The following is a 26,576-nucleotide window of genomic DNA, read 5'->3' as shown; positions in this document are numbered from 1 at the left end:
AGTATTTTCACATGTACATTTTACTCTTTATTACACAAGACACACATTTAAATGTGCTTATTTGTATTGTGTGTTGTATTTCTCTTGTGCTTTATTTTTGACGACGTCATTATGAGTCTGTAAATATTAAACAAATATAGAGCCTTATTGTCAGAAGGTCAGCATTAGAAACCAGAGTTTGTAGGGAAACCCTATTGTACGCACACTCACTGGCCACTTTATTTATTATTTAAGAAATTCTCATTGTCCATTCGTTTACAGTGAGAGTTATTTTCTTACTACTGCATTTGTTCTGCACCAAAATACCAAAGCAAATTTTTATGATACAATTTATTTGGCATTAGAACATGTCATTCAGTGATTCTTATTTTATAATATTCATTTAAAGAATTCAATTACTACTAATAATAACACATATACAATTTATAGACAGACTATCACAACTTAAATTCATGCTGATAAGATGTATTTACCACTAGATGGCGCCCTCACCATTTGATATACCAGGATCTATTATATGTTCTATTTTGCTGCTGCAGCTACAGTACAGAGATGACTGGTTTACTGAATTCAGAAAATTAAAAATGTAAATTTCAGATTCAAAATTCAGTGTTTTGAATCTCTCTGGTCACTCTCCTCTGGTCTTGATTTATTGATTATTCTTTCTAGATTAAATCTGCTTAAGGACACTGCAGCAGGGAATTGAACCTGTGACGAGGTCAAGCTGGATTTGCTCTGTCACCCACAGAGAGACAGAAGGACAGATGGACACAGTCTGCTACCAGGTACAGATGGTCATAAACATACACATATTATTTTGGTTTTAATGTTTCTGACTATAAATGTTGTTTATTCTTCAAAGATCCAAAAACACACTTTAAAATAACTAGAAATCCTATTTTACTAAATATTAAATATGTATCTTAACTGTAGAATTTGAACATCCAATTATTTTTAAATTAACTATCTACAAGCTGTATTTTTGCAATAAATGACAGGCCAAACTCTGGTAATAATATAAAAACAATAATGAGCATAATACATAGCTACAATAAAACCAAAATAGCCTCTTGTTTATTTCCAATAAATATTAAAATTATTGAGTCAAATATTTAAATAAAAACATGTCGTATGTTCCATATTTAGCAATTAAAAACAGTGGATGGAAGCAGAGTGCAGGTCTTTTACCTCAAAAGCACCAAAATAATGCAAAAATGTCCTTTTATCTATGAAAATTTGCATTTAAAATTCAGAGAATATACATATAAGTACAGGTAAATGTTTTAAGAAATTTTGTTTTGTTTTTCTCACGCTCGAGTAAAAAGAGATTAGAATCAAACTCTGGAAAATGATCTGATTTATTTTGCGTTGATGTGATTTGTGTGGACACAGAAATCTGTGAAGTCAATCGTTCTCATTTTCTTATCAGACTTGTTTCACTTCGATTGTTTTTCTGTGGACGTAGAAATGAAGACTCCAGTCTTTGTCTCTCTGCTGAAGTGTTCAGGCCTCATTGGTGATCACACACTCTCTGGATGAATCTTTGAACACATTCCTTGGATCACTCGCTCCTAATGGGGCGTTTGATTCTCAGATCAAAGCGGGGCGTGAGGACAGTGTTGGCGGTGAGTCGTCCTCGCCGCCGTCAGACCTTGAGCTCGGTAAGCGTCTCTCAGCGGTGGCCACGTGTCGTTGCAGAGGCCCTGCCTGTTTCATCAGTATGCACACACTGTTGAAAATTAATTTCATTAAAGCCCTCTACCTCCTCTCCTCCTCCACCACCTCCTCCTCCTCCTCCCACCCACCTCCTCCCATTTGAAAGCCCTCATAGTGTATGATTAGCGCACATTTCCCCCAACCTGGCTGCGAGTGGCGGCGAGGTCGGGAGGTCGCTCAAATGAAAGAGAACAACTTCATTGTGAGATGACTGGCCCATAAATCATCGGCCGTTTTCTATAAATCACGGCAGATGGCGGGGAGCGAGCGGAGGCTCATGGGAACTCGCTGTGGCTCCTGTGCATGACGGGAAGGCTTAGCTGCGGCGGAGGCTGGCAGAAGCGTGGGGTCAGTTCCCGTTTTGTGGATGCAGAAGACGTGAGGTGTGGTGGAGGCGGGCCAGAGGCCGGGCCGCCCCACTCCTCCCCCTTCTTCCTCCTCCTCACTACCTCCGCCCTCAGGCTCACCTGATGAGATGCAGACCCCGGAGGTCCATGCTCGCCACCTCGCCACGCTGCCCTCCGTTTAACGGGTCTAATCTGCCTGCTTAATATGGAGACAACTTCATCCCCCTCTCGTCCCCGAGCTGCACTGAGACCTGTCAGGTTGACACTAAATGTCCGCCCAGGAGGCCCGATCTGCCAGGCCTGCTCACATCTTCATTATTCATCGTGATTATTTAACAGAACAGAATTCAGCACAGCGGCCTCCGTCTTCACTCTGCCGCTGCTTTCTGACAACAAACCAGACAGACGTGACAGCAAATCACAACTCATCTGACTCTCAGTTTCAATCCAGGGTTAGATTAATCTTTAAAACTGACTAGATCATGTCATCAAATCTCAGGTTTAATTTGAATCAAACCTTCAGAGGTTTTTGGCAGAAACTAGGACTTTGACTATTGATCAATTCATTTGACTTTCTTTATCAACCGTTCAGTAGCCCCATAAATTTGTCATAAAATGAATGATTAGTGTCTCTTAAACTTGAAAAAGACAACAAACAAGCTAAAGGTCTCCAGTTTACTGTCATAGAAGAGCAAATAAACAAGAAAATATTTATATAACAAGCTAATTGATGATTTAAAGTAACAAAATATCATTAAATTAGTCAAATAAAACAATATCAAATATGTTAATCCAGGGATTTAGGGGAAAAAGGGACTAAAATAAAATGGAAGGCATAATCTTATAGGATAATTTTAATCCAGATGAAACATTTGCATTTTCTCCAGTATGAAAACCTTGTTTCAGCAAAAAACTTCAGTTTCATGATAATGTGATGATGATTGCAGTAACTGACAATAATCCTTTATCAGTCCCACTACAGGGGAACCTGTGGAATTACTACAGTAGTAAAAGTATGAATTAAAGATTCATTATAAACACCAGGAAATATTAACAATAAAAAGGACATTAAGTATTACAAATACTACAAGTCCAGTCAGATATTGTGTTTTTAACACGGGTTGTTTAGTTTATGAAGTGATGATGTTGTTGCATTTGGTGCCAGTAGAGGGTGCTTCAGAGCTGCTGAGGGACTTGTCACCTGTTGATGAGGAAGTTGAGTGTGAAGGACAGTCAGGTGTCAGAGGGAGGGAACATGCAGGTAGCTTTCAGCTATAACACCTGATCTTCATCAGCAACAATCCAAAAGTGAATGTACAGCAGCAGAAACATCTGACCTGTATTATTGTCAGTAAAGGGTGCGACGAGCTGTTGAGTCAATAAAGTCATGGAAACATTAGTGTGAGCTGTTTATGTGGGTAAAATAGTCACGGAAACAGGAAACAAATGGACTAAAATGTGGGCAGAAGGCGTCGAGGAGGTAAGAAAAACAAGTTGATGTCAGCCGTTGGCTCAGAATGAAGCAGTGATTATGTTTTTATTTACTGTGGAAATGAGATATTTTTTCCTCAGAGAATCTAAAAAAGAGAGGATTTATGTTGTTGTCTAGTGTTTGGCGCTGATCGGCCTCTGTAAAAACCCATGTGCTCTGAACTCAGGATGCCCCTGTGAGTCCCCCCGACTCTGTTTTGTTGAAAATGTTTGGTGGTTTTTTGTCGTTTCTCAGCCTCGTGGGACGCAGCAGCAGCAGCAGCAGCAGCATATGTTCAAGTTTCAACTACGGCTCACAGCTGTGAAATCCACTAACACTGTGTGCGTGTTAGCTTCTGTTTCACTGACGACTGTCAGACTTCATTCATCTGAATATTTTTGTAGGGTTGTTGTCGAGTCGATTAGAGCCAGCCTAACGTTACTTATTCATTTCACAGTTGCTAGTTTTGTTTCTGGGGATGAAACATTTCAATTTATTTTCAGCCTTGTACGTTTATAGAAAATGGATTTTAATGAATCTCAATAAATCACTGACATGATCATCATAGCTCACGTCTGTGTTACGTGATATTTGGAGCTGAACTGAATCACCGCAGTGATCATCGCACTCACTTTATTCTGGAAAAATGAAAAAGCCACTATATTTCTTTTTTGAATGTGCTGTTTTAAAAAATATTTACATGCATATTACATGCAATATTATTAATCACCTTTACAGGTGGATGAACGTCCCCATCAGTTTTTCCTCTAAAAGCTGTAAATAATCCAAACTGAGAGTGAGTTTTTAGATTTTCATCAGTGCATTAAGCACAAATGTTGTGGATTTCTCAGTCAGGTCTTTGTATTTGAAGGAGTCCGTGCATCGGTCCACATGCGCTGCAGAACCTGATGCTGAATCCTTGAACATCAGAGTCGAGCCGTGTTCATTAGCAGAGCCGAGGACTTTAGCCTCGCTTTGCCCTGACATCTCCGTCCTCTTTTATTTATTTATTTATTTTTTTTAAGGGGTCTCGAAGGAAGCGGCAGCTTCTGGTCGGGATCCAGCTGGACTCCAAAGAAGCAGCGGCGAGGGAGAAGAAAATAAAGAGTGGAGGGAAAAAACGAGGGCAGCGGCTAATGGGGCTGCGCTGCTTTTAAGTGCAGAGCACCAGAGGAATTCATGAATGTGGAGAATTCCCCGTTTCTCTTGATTCACAGAGAGTCTCTGAGAAACTTCAAACCCAAACAGCATGAGGGTTTCACACCGTGTGAACATGTGTTAACAATGACGGAGTCCCAGAGGAGAAGTACTGTGTTACACTCACTTATTGCAATATCATGGTTACGCTTATTGCACAGATAAAGTGATACTCTTTTTAACGAATGACACGGTCAGTGTTGACTGATTTGTGAGCGAGTCCTGCTGCGGAGACACAGAGGCTCACTCTCTGTGAAAATATGGCTGGTTATTCTCCCAAACCAAAGTCCATAGATAAAATCAGTGATTTTAACATCACAGCACACAGGAGTTATTGATCCACTGCTGCCTCCATCAGTAAGTTCAAATGTGCTATTTTGTCCATTCTGTGTTTAAAATTCTTTGTTCAGATTGACCTCAATGACACAAAGTGACCACACGAGGCAGCAGTAGACCAGCAGCTACATCCGTGTCCCGCGAGCTAAAATCACTGATTTTCTCTATGGCCTTTGGTGTGGCAGAGTGAGTGGTTTACAAACTTGAGTTTCTGTGGTTCAAGTGAGATAAAGACGTGAACTTGTTCTTAGGGTGACTGAGAGTGGGCCTCCATGTCTAGGGCTGGATCTCAGCAGCAGGGGGTGCTCGCAGCCCAGTCACCACAATACAAAAAACCTCAAGTATGACTTTAAATCGTCCTAATTTGTGTAAATGCATCACAGAAACAAACTATGATGGTAAAAATGGACATGTAGACTTCACAATTAGCTACCAAACCTGTCTGTCTTCTCTGTTGAATGACGTTGGCTGTATCGTTATGTTCTTAGGATCTGCGGGGGGCCAAGGGCATGGGAGCGTTTCAAGGTGGACTCTCCCGCTAACAAGCCGTCACTGAGCCTCTGTCACCCCCCCCACACACACACACTTTCACTTCTACATCTCCACAGCCGGGATTAATGCAAATTATGGTATAATAATTTAATAACTTTGGCGGCTTGATCTGTCCTTTTTATTACAATTATCATCAGGCAGGGGGTTGCGTTCCATCATCAGAAAATAAACACCATCGATCATCCTTTTAATGATTAGCTGCTGACAGGCCGAGGCACGCTTTGCATAAACGGACTGTAATATGGAGCTGTGGAGAGAGGGAGGGCAGATGTGTTTGTTTTATTCCTACTAACTTTGACTTCACGTCGGGTCGTTAACCTCAACGGTCGTCGCAGCATGACTTCCTTTTTTTGCTTCAATGTTTGCAGCCAGCGAGGAGAGCCGATTCGTAAAGGATTATGTCAGAAGAAGAGAACGACTCTGAGCCGTGTCCTGTTAAGTCTTTCCAGAGAGTGAGAGAGCGAGCGAGCGAGTGAGCGGCTGAAGGTGCCAGAACCTTACACAGGACTGGCACCGGCGCTCCGCCTTCGCCATCAGGGCCTCCCAATTAATTGCAGTGGAAAATGATGCAGCGTTTGCCGCCTTGTAAAGAAAACAGCCCGTCCTCCGGAGAGAGGAGGTGGAGGAAGAATAATCAGGCTTTTACCTTCTCACCTGAACAAACTTAACTCAGTGTTGCATCAGGTGTTGAATGTTTCATCTTCTCTTTGTGTTCCCCACCAGAACAAGGTGTGTCAACTTTCTCCTCGCTGATTAACTCTGAGGAGAGAAGCAGGCATTTATGATTCATGGTGAAAATTCACACACAGTCTGTTCTGATTTAATAGTGAGGATGGAGGAGGAGGAGGAGGAGGGTAAACTCAAAGACAAACACTCAGTGAACCGTAACACAGAGCTGCTTTTGTTCTCTCGCCTTTTTGGCTTCTTGACTTTGAAACGGAGAGAAGAAATGAACTGCCCTCGAGGAGAACCTGTTTTCTCTGGATACTAAAAAATAAAACACCTTTCTCGACAGGGAAAATGAAATAAGTGAATAAATAAATGTTCAAAGTCCAGGGCCAAAGTTAAGACATAAATCTTCTCTTCCAAATGAACGATGGCTGCACCTCAGGTTCAGGTGTTTACTTGTTGCTTGTGTGAAACAACATCTTAAATCACCAAACCATGCTGTTCACACTTAAATAATTTCATGTTTTGACTTAGTACTCTTGATTTTTTATGTCTCAGTGTCGGCAGCTTCGAGAGACTCAAACGTTCACTTGGACTCATGGAAGGTCACGGCCGCTTGAACTTTAAAATAAACAAGTTTTAAAAAATATTCAGAAGATAAGAAAGGACATTTCCAGGGCTCCTTTTATGTTTATCTGACATATGTGTACACGTACTATTTTACTGTGTATGTATTGTGTGATTTCCTGATTACACAAATTCTTTTGATTACATTTTGTGTTTTTTTGCTCCAAAATATCTGAGTTTAGTTTAAATTCTCCTTTTGTGCTTCTGTCTGGAACGTCATAGCAACAACGAGGCGTTTCATGTGACCTACCACGGGTCACAGGTAGAACTTACCGGAGGTAGGACTGATCAAAATGACACAGCAGCACAAAGAATAACTATTAAAACATATTATTAAAACTTTCGTTTCCTAGCAATTAGTTTTTTTGATTCTGGTCTGATACACCGAACTATTTTTGAAAGTTTCCTTGCTGAATATCTTTTATTTTTAATAGAAAGTTGTTTTTCAGTAGTTTGAGTTGTCAAACTACTTGACACTAAATTGGATTCAGGAGATTACACCAAAGTAAAAGCAGACGTCCTTCATATCACATGTCTGTGAACTGTTATAACAATATAATATATTGTTGTTTTGAGGTAAAATGTGAATTTTCAGGCAAATTTATCAAAAATCTTAAACAGGTTTACGTGTAAAATGTAGTATTTTGCTCCCAGATAAACTGAGTCCCTTGTTATAATCAATAGAAAGAAACAGATTGAGTTGATGAACAGTTAGAAACTTAAATATTTTTTGTGGTTCTTCCTGTGCGTTCTCATCAGAACGCCACAGCTGTCGGCGGCAGACACCTGCTGTTTGACACCTGCACGGTCGCAGCATACGCTTAGTGCTGCGGCTCCTCAGAGAAGGTGGACTGGGCAATGAGGAGGAAGAGGGCAGAGTGACAGGAGGTTTTAATGAGGACCTCCGTCCTCCAAAAACCTCCTGAGAGCCCAGAACCTGAGGGGGCCCCAGTGAGCAGCGAGATGGTGGCGCTGACCTCCCTGAGCTGCCACTGGGATCCGTGACTCGCAGAAACTCTGACGCCCTCCTCAGCTGGAGAGATTTAACCCACCTCGACACAACTCCTCCTCCCTTTGCTCCGACAAAACCAGAGAAAAGTTGAATCTGAAACTTTTTCTCAACTTTATCTCAAAAACAGTAATGTTCCTGCTTTGTTTGGGAGCTTTGGGCTGTGCCACAAGGTCTTCATTAGCTCAGTTTTTGAGGTCAGATCTAGAATAATGGAGTACTGTGACCTTGAGTGACTCTTGACAACTTTTCCCTCAAAAAGACGAGTATTTTTATAATTGAGTAATCTGTCATTTCTCGATTAATTGAGTAATCGTTTGGTGCATAAAATGTTGATCAGTGTTTCTCAAACCTGGAAAGGACGACGTGCTAAAAATGTCCTGTTTTTGTCCAAAAACCAAAAATTATCCAGTTTTAATGATTTCTTTGTGCTATGGAGCAAAGAAACCAGAACATATTTACATTTAAGAAGCTAAAAAAATCATAAAACTTGTTTTAATTCCTTAAAGACACTCAAAGTAGTTGACGATTCATTTAATAATCTATTAATAATTGATTAATCGAGTAATTGTTTCAGCCCTAAACACGAGTCTAGTCTAGTGAAGTACAGTGAAGTTTTATATATATATAAATATTTCAAAGTTTGATTTCTAATCAAATTATTCCAACAGAAATACGTGAATTTTGAATGACCCTTTACAGGTTGTTGGCTGAAGAACCTATGAGGCATTTGTTTGATTTAATCCTGTAATCTGATTTTATATAGTCTGTGAAGTTCAAGCTAAAATCCTCGTTTTTTTCCTTTTACACTGAGAAAGTCTGAAATTTCTGTTGTAAATCCTGTACCTCAAAGGTTGCAGGTTTGATTCCTTGTCTTCTTCTCTCTAAACGTTCTTAAGCAAGAAGATCCTGAACTTCTGCCAGTGCAGGAGCACACACAGGCAGGTGTGTGTGTGTTATGGTGGGATAATGACCCACACAGTTGTTGTTGTTGGTTTTTTTTCACACCGTGATGAGCTGCTAATATGGCAGAGTCCCTCAGACAGATGGCACGTTGTTGAAAAACAGCTGTTATTTTGCATGGGAACATATCATGAATATGTATGTCGTATTAGTTCATGACACCGAAGGCCTCGCCGATGATTGGCCAGCTCTCTGCTCCTTCAGTGGCACCAATAACACACCGTCGAGTGCTGAATGTCACTTTAAAGGACCATACCGGACTTTGTGGCAGTGGTGACCTCAGTTTTTGAGGATGATGATTATTCAGTAGGTCTTAGTTAATATTGCGCAGGCGTTGACATGATGGCCCCCAGTGCTTGCTCCTGACACGGAGGTGGCCCTATTGAAATGAGCAGAGCTGCACCTTTAATAATACATAAATCCCACAGAGGCCACCCGTGGAAAAAAAAAAAAATCCATTATTTCTCTGGACCTGAGAGAAGCTGTGGACCAAAATCCTACAGACACAGATACAAGGAATCCTCCTGATGAATCTTAAACAGCTGATTGAGTCACATGGCTGTGCACACCTGAACATTTCCACACTCCAGCAGTTTTAACTACTTTGAAATAATTCAAACTGAGCATCCTAGATGAGCTAACAACCTACACAACAACAGACCTTTACAACAGGAAACTGAAGTTTGTAAAACTACTCACTCTCCCACACCAGTCTGTAGAGAAAGTGATCAGTGATTTTATATCACAGGACACAGGAGTTGTCTGGTCCACTGCTGCCTCCATCAGTAAATTAAAAATGTCTTATTTTGTCATGAAATCTTTTGTTCAGATTGACCTCAGTGACACAAAGTGACCACACGAGGCAGCAGTAGACCAGCAGCTCCTGTGTCCCAGTGAGCTAAAATCACTGATTAGCTCTATGGATTTTGGTGTGGGAGAGTGAGTTGTTTATAAACTTGAGTTCTTGTTGGAAACATCTGTCTGACAGGTAGATAAAGCAGTGTACATATTCTTAAGATATCCTTTTGTGACTGTTTTTTATTTTAAAACAAGTAAAAATGTCTTGTCGGTGTATTGTTTGTGCATTTCACAGTGTGATTCAATTCTTCCTGATGTGTGCGGATACAAACTCAGACTGACATACTCCTCAGCTGCCAGTTTGACCACAAACCTCTGAAATTGCTTCATGAATTAAAATCCAGCGGTGGGAGGCGGCGGCTGAACTCTGGAGGGGATTTGAATATTAGTCTAATAGAAATGAATGAGCGCCGAGCGCTATCCATCATCTGCACTGACACCAGGAGCAGGAGGAGGGACCGTTAGACTGTCACATGAGCAATAACGATGCAATAATATGCCGCCGAGCTGCGCTAATGTGATGTGGTGTCATGGACAGGGAGGAAGACAGAGGGCGACAGAGGTCGCAGCGAGAAGAAGAGTCTCCTTCACGTCAGAGCACGTTTGTCACAGCTGTGATCGGACGACTCGTCACTTTTCATATCACATCATCACGGTGATCGTTACAGTCGTGGAGGCTTTGCATTCTGACCTCACAGAGCAAGGTGGGCGGGGTCGTCCAGAGGACACCATTTTAAAAAAAAAGAATTCTAATGAAAGTGGTCAGCACCTCCACGTGCATCAGGCACATTTAAGGTTAAAACGTGCCGTTCCCTTTGTCTAGTAGTTGTTCACTGTCTTTACAGAAAACACAGTTTCATGCCAAACATGTGACCATGATGTGGCTCCAGTAAAGTAGTGGGCGGGGTTAGCCGCTCAGCCAATGAGCACGATAAAGTTGTGCTCGTCAAAGAAAAATGTCAAATTTAACAAGTTAAGTATTTGAATTAAGGCTGATTCTGTAAACTTCTGTTGACCTTGTGTTTGTGTCGCTGTGTTGAGGGTTTGAATCTCTAAACCCAGGGAGACGCTGGAGAACGCCGCGCTCGCTGTAAAACACATTCCTCCAGTGGTCTTTAAACGCCCGGCAGAAGGTTGTGTTTACTGCCCTCACCACGAGTCCATGTCGTAAAACCCTTCACCAACCTGAGGTGATCAGTGGAGGAGCCTCTCAGACGAGTCATTACTCTCTTATAACCGCTTTAAAAAGTCTCCATGACCAAAATGTCCTACAAAAAGACTATATATGATTATTATTGTTCAAAAATATTTAATCACAAACCATGACAAACCATGAAGCATGGTAACATATAATGCTTATTGGAGACCTTTTACATTATGACTTTACCAGAATAATTTAGATTTACATTTTACATTTTCACAGATACTATGACCTGGTTTCTGATATTTCTGATTAATCTTTTTTTTTTGGCTTTCCTAGAGGCATACATGAGGAGAGGGGTTCACAGACGTCTGCAGGAGAAGGTATGTTAACCTCTGACACTGCATCATCATGGTGTTATCCTAAATTTATTTCTGCACTCAGGAAGAAATGATTTTTATTTTTGTTTTCTCGACTAGACCTTTTAGAAAACTGTTTATAAAAACCCAAATATTTCTCCCGAGCCCCTGCTCTTCTTCTTCCTTGTTATCACTTTATTAAATACCTACTAACAGCGTGACTTAAATACCCAATATGAGTGTAATCCTCAGTGTCAAACAACAGCAAGAATTAATGTGAGTTCCTCCTCAAATGGCAAATTATTATTCTGTGCCCTTTAAAATCTTCCAATTTGAGCTGATCACATTTTCATGACTCAAATGTCTTCATTTATAACTTAGAATAATAACATTCATAATCCATAAACACGCTGAAACCACCTTTCATCTTTCCCTCTGGCTTATCTCCATCAGTAAGTGACGATGCAGGCGCTGCGTGATCTTATCTGCTCCTCTTGTTTGGGGCCTGGTTGAATTTCACAGCCTGAGGCTATTTTTCTCTCCCACTTCACATCTCAGACAGAATAAGGAATTCCAGTGGCAAAAGCAATCACAGACTCCAGATCAAACGTGTCCTCCGCTGAATTCCCTGACAGGCTAAAATCATTTGTTCCTCTGGCGAACGCTCAGTGCTGTGTCCCCCGGAACCTCTCGCCTCCTCTCTGCCGCTGTGTTTTATGTGGTTTCAGCAGCGGCGTCCTCTGGGCCGCTCTGTCACAGCTAATATTGAAGTACACACGGGCTAACTGCCGCAGCAGTGGTCGCTCCGCACGCCGTCTCGTCTTTTCCCCTCCTGTTAGCGTCCTGTTTCATCAGCTTCCGAGTGAGGATTTACATTATGTCAAGCTTACTCAAGCCAGCGAGGTAGGACGAGGTCAGAGGAAGTTATTTCAAAGCTGCACGGCAGAAACGGAGAGGTCGTACAGCGTCTTTAACAACGTGTGTGTGTGTGTGTGTGTGTGTGTGTGTGTGTGTGCGCACGCACCTTTGTCTGACATTCAACAAGAAAGGTTTAAGGAAAGTGCGTTGTCAGCAAATGGTTCAAAGACAAAAGTTTTGTTGTTGAATTATTGAAGCGATCAACACTCCTCCTGGATAAAGAGATGGACTGATGAATAATAATATTTTCTCCCGAGATGAAGCCACACAAAGAGAACACACTTTCATTTACGCCTGCGATTAATCGTACAAGGCCCTGCGATGGACTGGGGAACTGTCCAGGGTGTACCCTGCCTATCGCCCTATGTCAGCTGAGATTGGCACAGCACCCCCTGCGACCCTCAGGTGGAAGTGGTAGATGATGGATGGATAATCATACAAGTTACGACCCGTTTGGAGCAAGGGTCTTTCTGCATGGTGTTTGCATGTTCTCCCTGTGTGTGGGGGTTTTCTCCGGGTTCTCCAGTTTCCTCCCACAGTCCAAAAACATACAGAGTTGGGGATTAGGTACATTTGACACTTTAAATTGACCATGAGTGTGAGAGAAAATTGTTGTTTGTCTTCATATTTGGTCCTGTGATAGACTGGTGACCTGTGGAGGATAAAGTGGTAGAATATGAGTGAGTGATCCAAACAGATTTCTTGTCAGTTTGACTCACAAGCCTCATAAATCCTAGCGGTGGTACTTGTACTGTAAGCAGAAGTTGACAGTAGGATGCCGCCTGACAGCAATGAATTCTGTAATCTCAGAAAAAATTCTGTATCGCAGAATCCCCATTACGAGGTATTATTGTTATCATGGGGCATGTGTCGTACGTGTTACCCATAAGGTGGAAGATTATGTATGTAACTTCTTGTAGTCAATGATAAATTGTGTGTTCAGTTTATTTTGTTTGAATAACTTTCTCTCAACTGGCTCTGTTGTTGTCAACTATTTGAATAAAAAAGAAACCACAAGGGACAACGAAAATGATATTTCTATAAAAAAAAATCAATAGTGTATTTATTTTTTAGAAAATGTACAAATTATATTTACATTTACAGTAGGACAAAAAAGGGTGCAATAATGTACAAACAAGAAAAATCCAGAGCTGATCTGGCTGCAGAAGCACTAAAGATTTTTTATATATTTTTTTTTTTTCCTCAGTGCATGGGTTCATAATTCCAGTCACACATCATGCCTCTGCTGCTTGACACTGAGATGTCACAGTTAATCAGCCATCAGATAATGACTGTAAACTTGAAATGCTGAGCTAATGGAGAGAGAAAGGTTGTGATTAAACAGTTTTCTCCTCCAGCAGAAGTGAGCGCCGTGACCAAATGAAGCTGAGCTCAAGTCATTTACAGTGTGGAACGTCTCAAACAAGTGGGCCATGGTGATACATTCCAAATAATGTGCGTATCAGGCAATTATGTTGTGGCAATTACATATTAAAGAGGGATATTTCAGAATTTTTTGTCTAATTGAAAACAAATCTGCCAGCAGTGACAGATTTAAGCCACTTGGTACGACCCTTAGTCAGCGAAAACCTTTGTCAACTTAAGTCTGTCATGTCTTAAGAATATGTTCACTGTTTATCTTGTTATTAGAAAGAGTTTTCCAGCAGAAAAATCTGTGATTTTAGCTAAGCAGGTCTAACTGCTGCTTTGTGTCACTGAGGTGAATTCATATAAAGAATTTCAAACACAAAATAATATATTTGAATTTAGTGATGGAGGCAGCAGTGGATCAGCAACTCCCGTGTGCTGTGATGCTAAAATCACTTCTCATCATTTATCTCATAGTTTTAGGCTATGAGATAACGTATCATAACATCATTTTCTATATGGGGTTTGTGTGGAAGAGTGAGTGGTTTGCAAACTTGTGTTGCTGTGATGTTTGTGATGAAAAGTCTGTCTTACAGAGAGATAAGGATGTGAACATATTCTTAAGATATCATAGACTTAAACTGACATAGATTAAACAGCCAGGTTTAATGGAGAGCAAACCTCAGGCTGGTTTTTAGTCCAATCATGCACTAAAAAATAAAAAACTGAACTATCCCTTTTAAATGTAGTAATTTAAAGACGACTTAATGACTACAACGTTTTGGCTGAGCGAGGCACTTGATCTTACTGCAGGTCTGTACAACTGAATTTTGTTCTTTACATACAAGGTAGAAACACAAAACAAAGATAAGGCTTCTAAAAAAGATAGAAAAATTGCCATTTTAAATAATTAACAAATGAGACTGTACAAGAAAACAGGATTCACACACTGCAGAGGTTTTTTTTGGCACATTGTCTCTTCACTTTTAGTCTGTGGTTGAATGTTTATTGTGCATATGGACATCTGCAAATACTGTCCTATCCAAAGATGTTTCTGTGACATGTGGCTAAGACATCAAGTTGAAGAACTTGCTCTCCTCTGCCAATGCACTCAGCAGTGAACCCATGTCCCCTATGGCCATGTTTCCTGTCCCCGCTGGCACCGAGGGCAATGTAACTGAGTTCCTGGGTGTTGTCAGGCGAGAGGAACTCCGGGACAGGAGCAGGCCTGGACTCAAGGTTCCTGACATCAGGCTGGAGTGATCGCCGTCATCAAGCATGCTATCAAAGTCTATCTGTGCTTGTTCCAGCTCTGCGTCACAGTCTACAGTCTTGGATGCTTGGTTGTCACCTGACACTTTGTCATTTCCAAAAGGAGGCACGTTTGCAACAGGAGAAACATCATGGTTTAAGTTACTGATTGGCTCAAACACTTGAATCTGTCCCGTGTAGAACATGACATTGTCATTGGAGTTGTTGCCACAGTGAAGTCCTGGGTTAGCATTATTTTGGCATCTCGTTTGCTCCATCAACTTTGGCCCTGAATGGTGCCTGTTGAGAGAATTGGGCTTTGTTGATGGCTTTGGCTGCAGGTGGCTCTCATTGTTAGTTTTCAAAGAATTCTGGGAGGTAATATTGCAATTCTGCTGATTAGAAATCATGATGGATCTCTCACATTCCTCAATTTTGACTTGCATGGGCTGAAATCCTGCATCAGTGAAGTACATGTCAACTGGCTCCTGTTTGCAGCTGGGGCTTAGCATGCTAATGTTAATGCTACAAGTTGGATAGGTGTTACCGTTCTTGTCATATGAACTGACACCTCCATTGAACTGACATGGAGAGCTTATAGTTTCATTGAGATTTGACGACTGCTGGAAGCAGTTTGGTCCAGGTTGGGAATTTCGCAGTTTGCTCTGTTGTGCTGTGTTGACCAGGTTTTGAATCATCTGCTGGTTGGAGCCAAGATAATTGTAAAAGGATCCAAAGTTCTGGTTTTGCTGGAGGACTGTGAGGTTCCCTCTGACCAGTACCCTGGAACTTTGCTCATCAACATCCAAAGAGTTGGAGCAGTCTGTCCTATTGTCCCGTGGTGAAGAGGAACAATGCTGCTGCTGTTGCCCTGGACTCACGTTAGGAGTCAGCAGGTTGATGTTGGAATTCACGACAGCCCTGCGTCTCACTGGCAGCTGCTGGATATTGGGGTTTCCTTGGAACTCATGTTGACTGGTGTTGAAATCAGGCAGCATTGGTTCTTCCTCAGGTATGTTACCTGTTATTGCCTCCATAGTGACATTCTCAGTAATTCTGGGTGGTCGTACAATAAAAGGGTGGTGGTGGAGACCATCTGGTCGCAGACAGCCTTGCTGGCATAAATTTTGTCTTTCTGATGCAGGAGGTGGGTGGGGCTGCATGGTCGCCCCTCCGTAAAGCGCTCCTATGCTGTTGTAGCGCTGCATTTGTGAGTGGCTGAGAGAATCTGCCGTCACCCGTCTCACAGGGTCACTGGCTCGGCGGGGGATGTTAGACGGGACTTCATGGGGCATCAAACTCCTTGTGTTGTAGCTGCTATACTGCCTGGAAGGAAAGACTTTCTTGGTAGAAGGGTCTCCGTGTGGGCCTATGTGGGTATTCTGATAGATTTGGTCAATGTATGGAAGTGGTGTGGGTGGTGCACCACCAGTAGCAGCTGCGTATTTGACCTTGAGGTGGTAGTGCTGGGCTGGTGTCAGGCTGAGGGGACTTGGTAGTCCCCCTGATCTGAAACCTTCTGCTCCACTGGTTCCCCCGCACTGGCTGGTCTGACTGGAGCGTCGTGAGATGTCTGCAGAGATTGGGTCATAAGAATCGGCGGAGCTGAGATTGCTGGGGCGGTTGGCACCAAACTGTGACGATTGGCTTGAGCGCCGACTGGAGTAGCAGGGGGAGATGCCCGAGGAGCGGCGGCTGAGGGTGTAAACTGAGCTCAGGGTGCTGGAGGTGCTGTCTCGGCGCTCGGAGAGGTTGTCTAGCAGAGTTGATTTACCAGAGCTCAGCTTACCCAAGCCTGAACCAGGGAAGGACACCGGACCACCACCCAGACTTGGACTCTCCAGGAGGGACCCTGTGAATGAACAGATGATAACAATGATTTCTCAACAACTGCACCAACTCAACATGTGGGTTTCCTTCTGCCTCCAAAATGGCCAAAAAAATTATTCGAGCATCATAAACATCTTACCGCTTGCTGGTATGGGTGGGAGCTTGGTGCCGAGGACCAGGGGTGTTGGGTTGTTGGTCCACCGGCACGAGTCCCTCACTGTCTTCAGCCTCTCTTTCTTCAGATGCTCCAGGAGCTGGCTTGTGCCAAGCTGCTTTCGAAAGTGCAGACCCACCACTGCGACTCCGCCGGTGGAATCTTCAAAGCTCAAGGACTCCACGAAGGGCAGCTCATCCAGGGTGCTGAGGTCCCCCAGGCTTCCCCCACTGTGTCCCGCCATTTCTACTCCACTGTCATTGTTGGTGGCACTGCCAAGTGGTGATGGTTCGCTGCTACATGATGACTGACCGCCAGGGCTGGACTGATACATCTGAATGGAGAAATATAAGAATATGGAAAAAGGAAGAAAGAAAGAGAACAATATGAAAGCGTGTGAGAAAAGCAGATAAAACAACAGTTTGTTTCTTTAACAGAACAAAAATGGAGCAGTGGTTAACATGGCATGAAGAACAGTGAATCACTCAGTCTTTTATCCTCCCCCAGCTTAATTGTAAATAATGAGTGTGTGTTTTTTGAGGATGGGGTGAAGAGGTGGGGGTGCAGCACAGATTACAGACTGCCTTATTCTGTCTGTGAATTTGAAATGGGCAGGATGAAAGACTCCTTGAGCCCGAGCCAGAGTGCCAGGCCAATCATCACGAGATGTGATCACATTTCTTCCACCAAAAACCTCAACTCTGAGGGCGGAGGCTTTGTCAACATTTAGGTGAGTGTGAAGCTTTGCTTTGCACTCTTGATTTGTATTTGTTAGACTTTCTGTCAATAGCCATCAAAGTGTATATTTCTACAGACTGCACAACATTTTTTAAATTTTTGTTACTCTGGTATTACTCCCTGCATTTCTCGTGTTTTAAGCACAATAGTAGTGCTAGTAGTGTGAATTCTTTTGGAATCCGCTCTGCCCAGCTTCACTTTCCTCTCTCCCTCTAATATATTCACTGCTAAAAAGCTGTCTTGATCACAGCTTGATAGCCAGCCCAGTTTGCACAGAGCAGCAGAGCCAATTCCCAGTGTTTGAATATTAATCCTGGAGTGGCTTTTATCATGTTCAGGCTCTCTGACGGCTGTTTGATTGGTCTCCACTGTAGGTTTAAACTGCCTGCGTACAGGAAAAGTGACGTACATGGTCTCTGGGGTCTTTGTGATAGATGTTAGCCAGTGGATCCCTGTTTCTTCAGTATGAGTAACAAACTATCACCAACAAACAAATCTTGTTTATATCACAAATAATATAAAAATGTTGCAATGTAACAAAGTCTTACTTGAGCAAGTACCATAGGTAAATAAAAAACAAAAAGTTTGCCTTGCCACAATAATTACGTTACCATTGTGTCCTTGACATGGACCATGCATGTCCACTGCACATTCTACAGGTTCAACAACATCGTGGAATGGAATGCCAGACTGATGTGGCTCATAATTTTAGTATGAATTGGGCAAGTACATGTGACCCTGAACACATTCGTAACCCTCTGTGGACACGGAATGCAGAAACTACAAAGAGGACTTCAGAGTTCTGATGTCTTTTTTTCCCTCTTCCTTCGTTTTAATCCTCATTTGTGTGAAACTGACGATTATGATGAGGTAAAGATGGTGAAAGATGTTGTAAAATGGTGGAAGAAGGAATAATAAGCCACAGGTGAGCTCACCTCAGTAACGTCTGTCCATGAGGGAAGTCAGAAAAGGGAGAGAAATGAAGACGGTCAAGCAAAAGACAAGGTTAGGAGACAGAGATGACCTATGTTCCAGCTGTTAGTGTAAACCTCATCAAGCTTCCAATCTTACCACTGAGTTTTCCGTCTTGATGGATTTGACATGCAGGTAGTCTTCCATGCCTCTGGGGGAGCCGTTGTCTGTTATTTTGTCCTCTCTCTGCATTCTCTCTCTGGGCCCCGTCTCGTTCTCGCCGTTCTCTCTGGGCGCCGGCGGCCTGGGCGGCAGGTCACTGCGCTGCTTCTTGGTGACGTGTGCTTCGGGACCGTGGACCGTTTTAACGTGCTTCCTGAGCGAGCTGGGGTCAGTGTATCGCTTGGTACAGCCCGGGATCTTACACACATAAGGTTTCTGCAGGTAAAAAGAGACAGTCATGGTAAATGTTGGTGTGTGGTACGAGAATATGAGAATGTGGCTGTCTTCATTCGTTCTCGCTGTGGCGGTGAATTCCCACACTGATGGATAAGCGGCGAGGTTTCTGAAACGCTTCCAGGTTTCATTTTTCCATTCGCCATCCGCAGGTGGTCCCCCTCTGTGGGCCGGGTATTGTGGGCCGCTGTGCTCATTATGTCTACACCTCATTATTTACTCATGAGCATCTAAGCAGACACACACACGAGAGCAATGAAACGACGCACTAACACTATGGTCGACACCTGTGCAGAGGCAGGGCCACATAAAGTCTAATTATCTGTGTAAAGGAAATTTGGGCCACCGTTCACTGCAGACGAGGGTGAACTGCTGTCGCTCTGTCATTTGTCATCCGGGGAAAATGTCTCTGTGTGAGTCTGTGTGAGGTTTCAGGAAGGACTGTGTGTCTTTATACCTCATTGGAGTGGGTCCGGTTCTGATGTTTGGCTCGGTCCGAGGCATTGGAGAAGGCTTTGTTGCATCCTTCATGTTCACAGACGTATGGTTTCTCGCCAGTGTGTGAGCGCAGATGGGTTTTTAGATTCTCCAGCCGGGAGTAGGCCTTGGAGCAGCCCTCGAACTGCAGAGGATCAGAAGAGAAAACAGAAAATATTGGTCTGTTTTAGCATTTGAAGAACGGTGTCTACATAAAAATAAGTATGGTCTGAGATGTGTGAACAGGACGTTTTACAGAAAGTTTGACTCCATTGTCATGTTGTGAGCTGATACACTGTATCACAAGCAAAAGTTTACGACACATTTATTTATGAGGGTAAACCCCTTGAGATGAACCAGTTTGTTTTCAAAGAGTTTCTAATGTGTGGTCTGTTTGTGACGCGCAAACTTAACTCACAGCAGGTGAATTCAAACTCATGGTTTTCATTTTTTTTTGTTAACCAAGTCCAGCAAAGCAAATCTTATAAACATAAATGTCCTTCATTTCAGAGAGTTACAGTCACAGTTAACTACATTTTGTTAATGTCATGCGCTTATTTCACTCTAAACTTTATGAACAAAAACTGTAAATCTACTACTTTTTCAATTATTTTTGATTTGATAATAGAATTCAGTGAAATACATATACCTTTAACACTTTGAAGGGTTTAATTGTGAACTATATGTCCAAATTTCAGGCCTTTGCATGAGTTATAGAAGAAATAAATCCTCAAGGATGTGTCTTTTTGTGTCTTGTATGTTTTATCTACACTATTTTGTGTATGGTTGTACACAAACGCATGCAGTGTTTAGAGAGTGTGAACTGACGGCCTCCCAGGAGCCCGCTGCGGGGCCCGCGGGGGCGGTGAGGCCATCCGTTACCCACCGTGCACTTGTGTGGTTTCTCTCCCGTGTGCCGGCGCATGTGAACCACCAGCATGTACTGAGCTTTGAAGGGCTTCTGCTCCCGCGAACACTCCTCCCAGCGGCACACAAACTCCTTCTTCTCTCCATGGATGTGGTCATTATTGATGTGCTGTGGGACACACACACACACACACACGTGCAGAGAGAAATGAGTGTGTTTGTGGGTAGAGTTGTCCACTAAGAGGCTCTCATGTTGCTCTCAGCTGGATTTTTCTGTAGAAATCCATCTTATCAGAGGAAATCTCAGAGGAGCGGCTGCAGCAGAGGAAAGCGTTACAGTCCGACTAATTAGGCCGGCGGATTTTCTTTACATCGCCCAAATGAAGAGAGGGAAATAAAAAAAAGTCCTGCACAAAGTAAAAAATATCACTTTTAATTAGTTTTTCTGAAAGTTTTATTGTCTTAAAGTGATAAAATCTGCCAGTACAATCAGAATATTTGTTTTAGATCTAAGCAGAACCATCTACATGCACTTTTCTTTTGTGATACTGGTGCTATCTTTTTTTTCCTCATACATATAAAGGAATGTTGGGATGTACAGTAAATTAACTTGCCGTAACTATTATGAAAATACAGTTTTTAAAAGCTCAATATCACAATTTTCAAATCAAATCAGGCTTAATTTATGCCGGACCGTTTGTGCAAAGCGTAATGATTAACAAATAATCACTCTCAAATGCGTAAATATAATAAAATGTAGCGATATAGAAATTCTAAAATACTAAATTCTAACAATATAACAGGATAACACAAGTAGCTGCACATTTTCTTCTTTGTGATGTTTTTTTTGGTGCAAAACATTACATCTCTCATAAATTTGTTCTTGTCAGTGTCCAGAATTAATTTTTTTTATTTAAATATGTTGAGCAGCTTTCTTTTCCAGCTTGGACAATCTCATATTTAATACAAATGAAGCTGGACTTGACTTGTTTTTTTAGATTATTTTGGCATAAATTCTGGAAGTGGAGGGAAACGACTAGCATGGGTCTGTCTTTACAACCACTTAAAGAAATCACCGTACAGAGAGAAAAACGAGATGGCACTGTTCCTGTAGATGTTTATTTAAATCTATGAGGGGAAAAAAGCAGCGGTGTTCTGCCAGGAAGTGATGGAGTTTATGGGAAACGTGGCTTTAATTTGTAGAAAACAATAGCGCTGCAACAACACTGCTCACAATTATCCCGACCGCAGCCTCGTTTGTTTACAGGAATCACTTCAAAGCATCAGAAGTACGTCGACGATGAAACGCCGTTGTTTACAAATGCCACACATAGCTGCTTAAGAAGACTGTAAACACTGGCAGAGGTGAAGCGGCGGCCGCACAATGCTTCATGTGAACTTTTCTTCAGATGGAAAGAAGAATCAGAGTTTAATGAATGATGGACAGCAGGCCCCCTCCAAAACCTGATCCCCACAGACCCTCACTAATCCTCCCCTTGCCCTGCTCCTTCTTTTCTCTCTGTGCTCCAGTGGAAGCCAGGAATTCTTGAGAACCTTTTAACCAAGACTGTGCTTGTTGCGATGAGAGGGGAAAAAAGCGAACTAATGATGGTTGTGAGGTCCGATCATAAAGCCTAAAACAGACTGGCTTACCTCAAAACATGTATCTGCAAGAGTTGAATGTAAGCAGAGAATCTTGGAGTGTTATCCTAATATCAAGTACAAACCCTCATGTGATCAGACACCTGATGAGAACTAAATACCATGAATAATCTTGTTTTAAAAACTTTCCTCTCCTATAAGTCCAGGCATGGACAGTGTTCCATTGTGGCCAGTTAGAGACAGATTATTTTATGTAATTCCCCCAGATTGACCGTATGTTTTTTTTTTTTGCGTTAGTAAAAAGGCTGTTTCGATTCTGCTTACATGCACCAGCTGGTCCTGCGTGTCGTACTCTTTGCTGCAGCCTTCCCAGTGGCAGTTGGTTTCGTAAACGGCCTCAGGCTCCTGTTTGCACTCGTCCCGGTCCACGTCATCCTTCAGGTCCAACAAGCTGCCGTGGTGGTTCTGTGGAGAGAGAGAGAGAGAGAGAGAGAGAGCATACGTTACACAGATCAAAAACCCTGACAGTTAACTTAATTTGTCCCATTAGTTTTTCTTTTTTTTTTTGCTTCTGATTTGCATAAAGTTCTCATCCTCGCAGGACGTGTTTGTTCTGAGCACATGTGGAAGAGTTTACAGGCTCAGATCCAGCTGTTAGGAATCATCGTCAGCTGTTTGTTCGTGTGTTTTACCTCCTGTGAACACCAGAGACACTAAATTACAGATTGCAGTGCATACACACTCCATCACGCCTCTGCCACAGTTAGAGGATGGAACTGAGTTTGTTTTGACAACTTCCACCACAAATACACACACGTGACTGGAGTTTACAGCTCCGGCCTCATGCTTGTCATTAGACGGCGTGAATTTAGACGAACCAAAGGCACAGAAACCACAATGGGTTTTTGGATGATGAGAGGTCAGACTGCAGGGGGAGCACTCCTCAGGTGGCAACAGTTTTACATCTCATCTATAAATAAAAAATAGGAAGAAAAGGTTTCCCCAAAAGTCTCTTAGTTTCCAAAAAGGTGTTTCTAGCTTTCCAAAATCTTATTTTAGACTTTCCCAAAAACTTGTATGCTTACTTTAAAAAATTTTTTTGTAAATTTCTTAAATCTTATTCCACCTTTTCATACTTTTCAAAAATGCCCTCTCTTTCAGTTAATTTCAGAGGCTTGTATAGTCCTTCACCCCAAACATTACAGTTTTCACCTTTTAAAATGTGCTTTTTCACATTTTAAATGGTTATTCCAACTTTTCACAAGAGTTTTCCAAAGGTACCGTCTTGATTTCATAGAATATTACTTAATTTTCTAAAGTTCCTAATTCACTAATTTGTCTTTACGATGACAGAAACAAAGACGGTTGGTTTGAGACAGAAACTGACACACGGTGTGTCCCACCCCGGCTTCCTGTGCTCATCCACACACGCGCACACGCACACACACACACACACACACACAACATGCTGACTGCAGCATGTTTGTCTCTGCCCCACGCACACTATCTTCATCAATTCTGGTGGCCCCAAGACGACTGCGCACACCACCGTCCCCATGCATCAAAACCAAACCTGCCTCGCTATCGGAGCGCAGCCGCAAATTTGTCAAAAGGGAGAGAAAAAAGGCTCCTCAGATGACAATAAAGCCCGGCCAATATTTCATGAAAATGAAGTGCTCTGGCACAGTTTACAGTGGCGAGGGAGAGCAAGAGAGAGAGAGAGAGGGGGTGAGCGAAGGGGGAGGAGCAGGAGCGAGCAAATAAATGGATGCAAACCTCTTATCATGTGGAGTTTTTCTTTATCTGAGACATATTTTACAAGGGGGTCAGGAGGAGGCTGAGGCTCCCTGGGGCCGAGAGTCACACCACACCGTACAGCAGGGGACACACTCAACAACACACACCGTACAGCAGGACACACACTCAACAACACACACACATCGTACAGCAGGACACACACTCAACAACACACAAACACCTTCCAAAATTTTTACGACATGCCTTCATTATCAAAAAGTTTCCCATTTGCAATTCAAATAAGGTCGTAACGTTACGAAAATGCTCTGACTCTATAATGTTTAGTTTTCTTTCTCAGATAATGCAGAAATAATGCAGAAAATGTTGTTTCCCATCTAAAAGTTGTCACGTTCAGTGACGTCTGCCTTTTTAAGAAATGTCCTGACTCTTTTAAAAGGTCCTCATTTTTAAGAAACATCCTTACTTCCTGGAAAAAACACCTCTTTCTAAATTAAACATTATCATTAACCAAAACTACAAACCATTTCTGTCTCTACAAATACTTTTTATTAATACATTTTATTTTTCCCGAACAAAAAGTACCTAATGTTAAACTCCTAAGAAGCCTTTCAAAAGTTTCCAAGTTTTTATTTTCAATGTTCCCTCTTCCAGAAAAACTCAAATTTTTTACTTCCAAAAAACCCTATTATTGGATTTGTATTTCTCTTACCGGTGAACATGGTGATAAAGGCCTGAGTCCATCTACTTCACTCTTGACCTTTGACCGTTTGGTGATCATGGGGTCAACTGTGCTGCTGACGACCGAGTCGCTGCTCGGGTTCTGAGGACAGAAGAAGAAAAGAGCATTTATACTCTTAATAAACATTACAAATATTTGGTGGAACTAGACCCTTATGAGCTTCCTTGTGTTCACCTTTGGTGTTAGGTCGCTGTTGGAGGTCAGGGATGAGAGGCCGAGGCTCGGCTGGCGGCTCGAGAAGGCCGTGGGCGGAGCCTGGATGAGTGGCGGTGTGTGACCGAAGGCGCTGAGGCCCCGCTGCTGTGAGAGGAGCTGCTGGTACGCCATGGGGTTGATGGGGTGAGGGAAGGGGAAGGACGGGCTGGAGAAGGAGGTGAAAAGGGGAAAAAAATAATGTCACAAAGATAATTTAAATCGGTGTTTCACAGAGTTGGGATAAAACGAGGAGGCAGCTAAGGAAAGAAAATGAGGATTTAGTGAGGAAAGGTATTAAGGTGGGGAATAAGGAAAGTAATGGAGGATTAAGGAGCAAAGCCAGGAGTGAAGCAACTAGGTGACAATAATTACGGAAACTGCGCTGCATTTACCTGAGTCCTCCGACCGACAGGTGTCCGTACGAGCTGCTGGCTGCGGAGCTGGAGCGAGAGTTGTTGATGTAAGCCACCAACGAGTTGGGCGAGGTGCGGATCATCGTCTGGAGGTCGATGCTGGCGTCGGACAGCGGCGAGATGGACAGAGCCCGTTTCCTGCTCAGCCGGGGCGTCAGTCTGGGACTGGAGAACCGAGACACTGTGGACACACAGGTGGGTCATTGAATGCATCACACTCTAAAACTGAGTCTACAATACCGTAAGAACATGTTCACGTGTCACTGTGAGACAGACTTTTCCAGAAGGAAACTGTAGTTTGTAAACCACTCACTCACCCACACCAAACCCCATAGAGAAAATCATCGATTTAACGTCACAGCACACAGGAGTTGTTGATCCACTGCCACCTCCATCACTAATTTCAGAGGTCTTATTTTGTGTCTCTGTGTTTGAAATCCTTTCATTCAGATTTAACTCAGTGACACAAACTGACCACACGAGGCAGCATAGACCAGCAGCTCCTGTGTCCCTGTGATCTAAAATCACTGGTTTTCTCTATGGACTTTAGTGTGGGAGAGTTGCAGTGTTAAATATACATGTATCTACATTTAAAACAGTCTCTGGAGCCTCAGTTTGGTTTGTCCACTCTGTCCATCAATGAAAACAGTGTCATTAATATAGCATATATTACAATGGTAATTTTGAACATGATATCTACCTGGAAACCTTTGATTATATAGTAACTACAACTAATTAATGAAAACAAATCATGTCAAATTAATACGGCACTAAACGGTCAATATTTGCAGCACTTTGAAATGAGAGGGGTTGGAAATCAATCCCAGGAAGCCTCTGCAGCTCACTAGAACAAAACAACACATGTCTTAGTGGAAAAACTTACTTGTACTAATGTTTTCTCTAATAAATAATTGATAAGAGATGACTTGAAACGCAGGGAGTTTGGAGGCTTTCGGTGGTATAATTCTACCGCTCGTACACGGGTTTAAATTTACATCTCAGAGCCGAGGATCGATCACATCGCTCTGCATACATTTCCTCGCCGCTGAAATCAATTCTCAGTAAATTGCCCTCATTTAACATGGTGAAGTACAACCCGGAGCGGCTGATGTTTATCTGAAGTAATTATGGGGGAATTATTGCGGGGAGATTGATTTAGTTGTGTCTGAGTCTTAATGGGGTCGCCACATGTGGGCAGATGTCGGCCGCTCGCAGCTCCGCTGGTTTCCACACAGATACTTTACACAGGGATTTATAAAAACTACTGATGAGTGGCTGTAGCAGGGGGGTTAGAGCATTGTCTTTCTCAAGGGCACATGTACAAGGATCATGTTTATTTAAGGGACGGTAAGGAAAATGTGGAATTAATTGTTTTTTCCCACTTGTATATTCTCTAAAATGCAGGTTAAAAATCACACAATTTACAAGTGTCTGTGCAGTTATTTGGGAAATGCAGACCAGGCCCCAATCTAACTTGACATTTAATGGTGGGTGGGACATAAAAATACCATAATATCTTTTAAAAAAGTCTCTTTTCTGTAAAGGGTTTCTGGTGTGTATGTGAAGTTAAGCTATTTATCCTCACTTTAATACATCTCTTGAATATTTCTGACACTAATTGTTGACTAATAGAAGCAGATTTCATTACATTAA

At 42.4% G+C, this 26,576-nt stretch overlaps 1 protein-coding gene and 2 long non-coding RNA genes across 3 annotated transcripts in view; 2 read left to right on the top strand and 1 right to left on the bottom strand.

Moving 5' to 3' along the window:
- Positions 1–688: 688 nt before the first annotated feature.
- On the top strand, positions 689–25,000 carry LOC122765315. The gene is made up of 4 exons (XR_006359958.1): positions 689–785; positions 11,226–11,269; positions 24,502–24,633; positions 24,923–25,000. It is a non-coding gene; the product is annotated as an uncharacterized LOC122765315 (long non-coding RNA).
- The window catches only part of LOC122765313 (zinc finger protein GLI2-like), a 50,892-nt gene continuing 38,245 nt past the window's right edge, over positions 13,930–26,576 (bottom strand). The window contains exons 6-14 of the mRNA XM_044019492.1: positions 24,903–25,104; positions 24,490–24,676; positions 24,286–24,396; positions 22,143–22,283; positions 20,236–20,385; positions 19,330–19,494; positions 18,576–18,854; positions 16,752–17,100; positions 13,930–16,634 (exon numbers count right to left, since the gene is read on the bottom strand). Of these exons, the coding sequence (XP_043875427.1) occupies positions 14,599–16,634; positions 16,752–17,100; positions 18,576–18,854; positions 19,330–19,494; positions 20,236–20,385; positions 22,143–22,283; positions 24,286–24,396; positions 24,490–24,676; positions 24,903–25,104 (3,620 nt within the window). The 3' untranslated portion in view covers positions 13,930–14,598. The remainder of the gene's footprint in view (positions 16,635–16,751; positions 17,101–18,575; positions 18,855–19,329; positions 19,495–20,235; positions 20,386–22,142; positions 22,284–24,285; positions 24,397–24,489; positions 24,677–24,902; positions 25,105–26,576) is intronic.
- LOC122765314 overlaps positions 25,058–26,576 on the top strand; it is an 81,416-nt gene continuing 79,897 nt past the window's right edge. Inside the window, exon 1 of the long non-coding RNA XR_006359957.1 lies at positions 25,058–25,118. This is a non-coding gene — a long non-coding RNA (uncharacterized LOC122765314). The remainder of the gene's footprint in view (positions 25,119–26,576) is intronic.

Source organism: Solea senegalensis, linkage group LG2 (genome assembly GCF_019176455.1).
Source record: "Solea senegalensis isolate Sse05_10M linkage group LG2, IFAPA_SoseM_1, whole genome shotgun sequence".
Lineage (NCBI taxonomy): Eukaryota > Metazoa > Chordata > Actinopteri > Pleuronectiformes > Soleidae > Solea > Solea senegalensis.
This window is presented reverse-complemented; position numbering and strand designations above follow the sequence as displayed.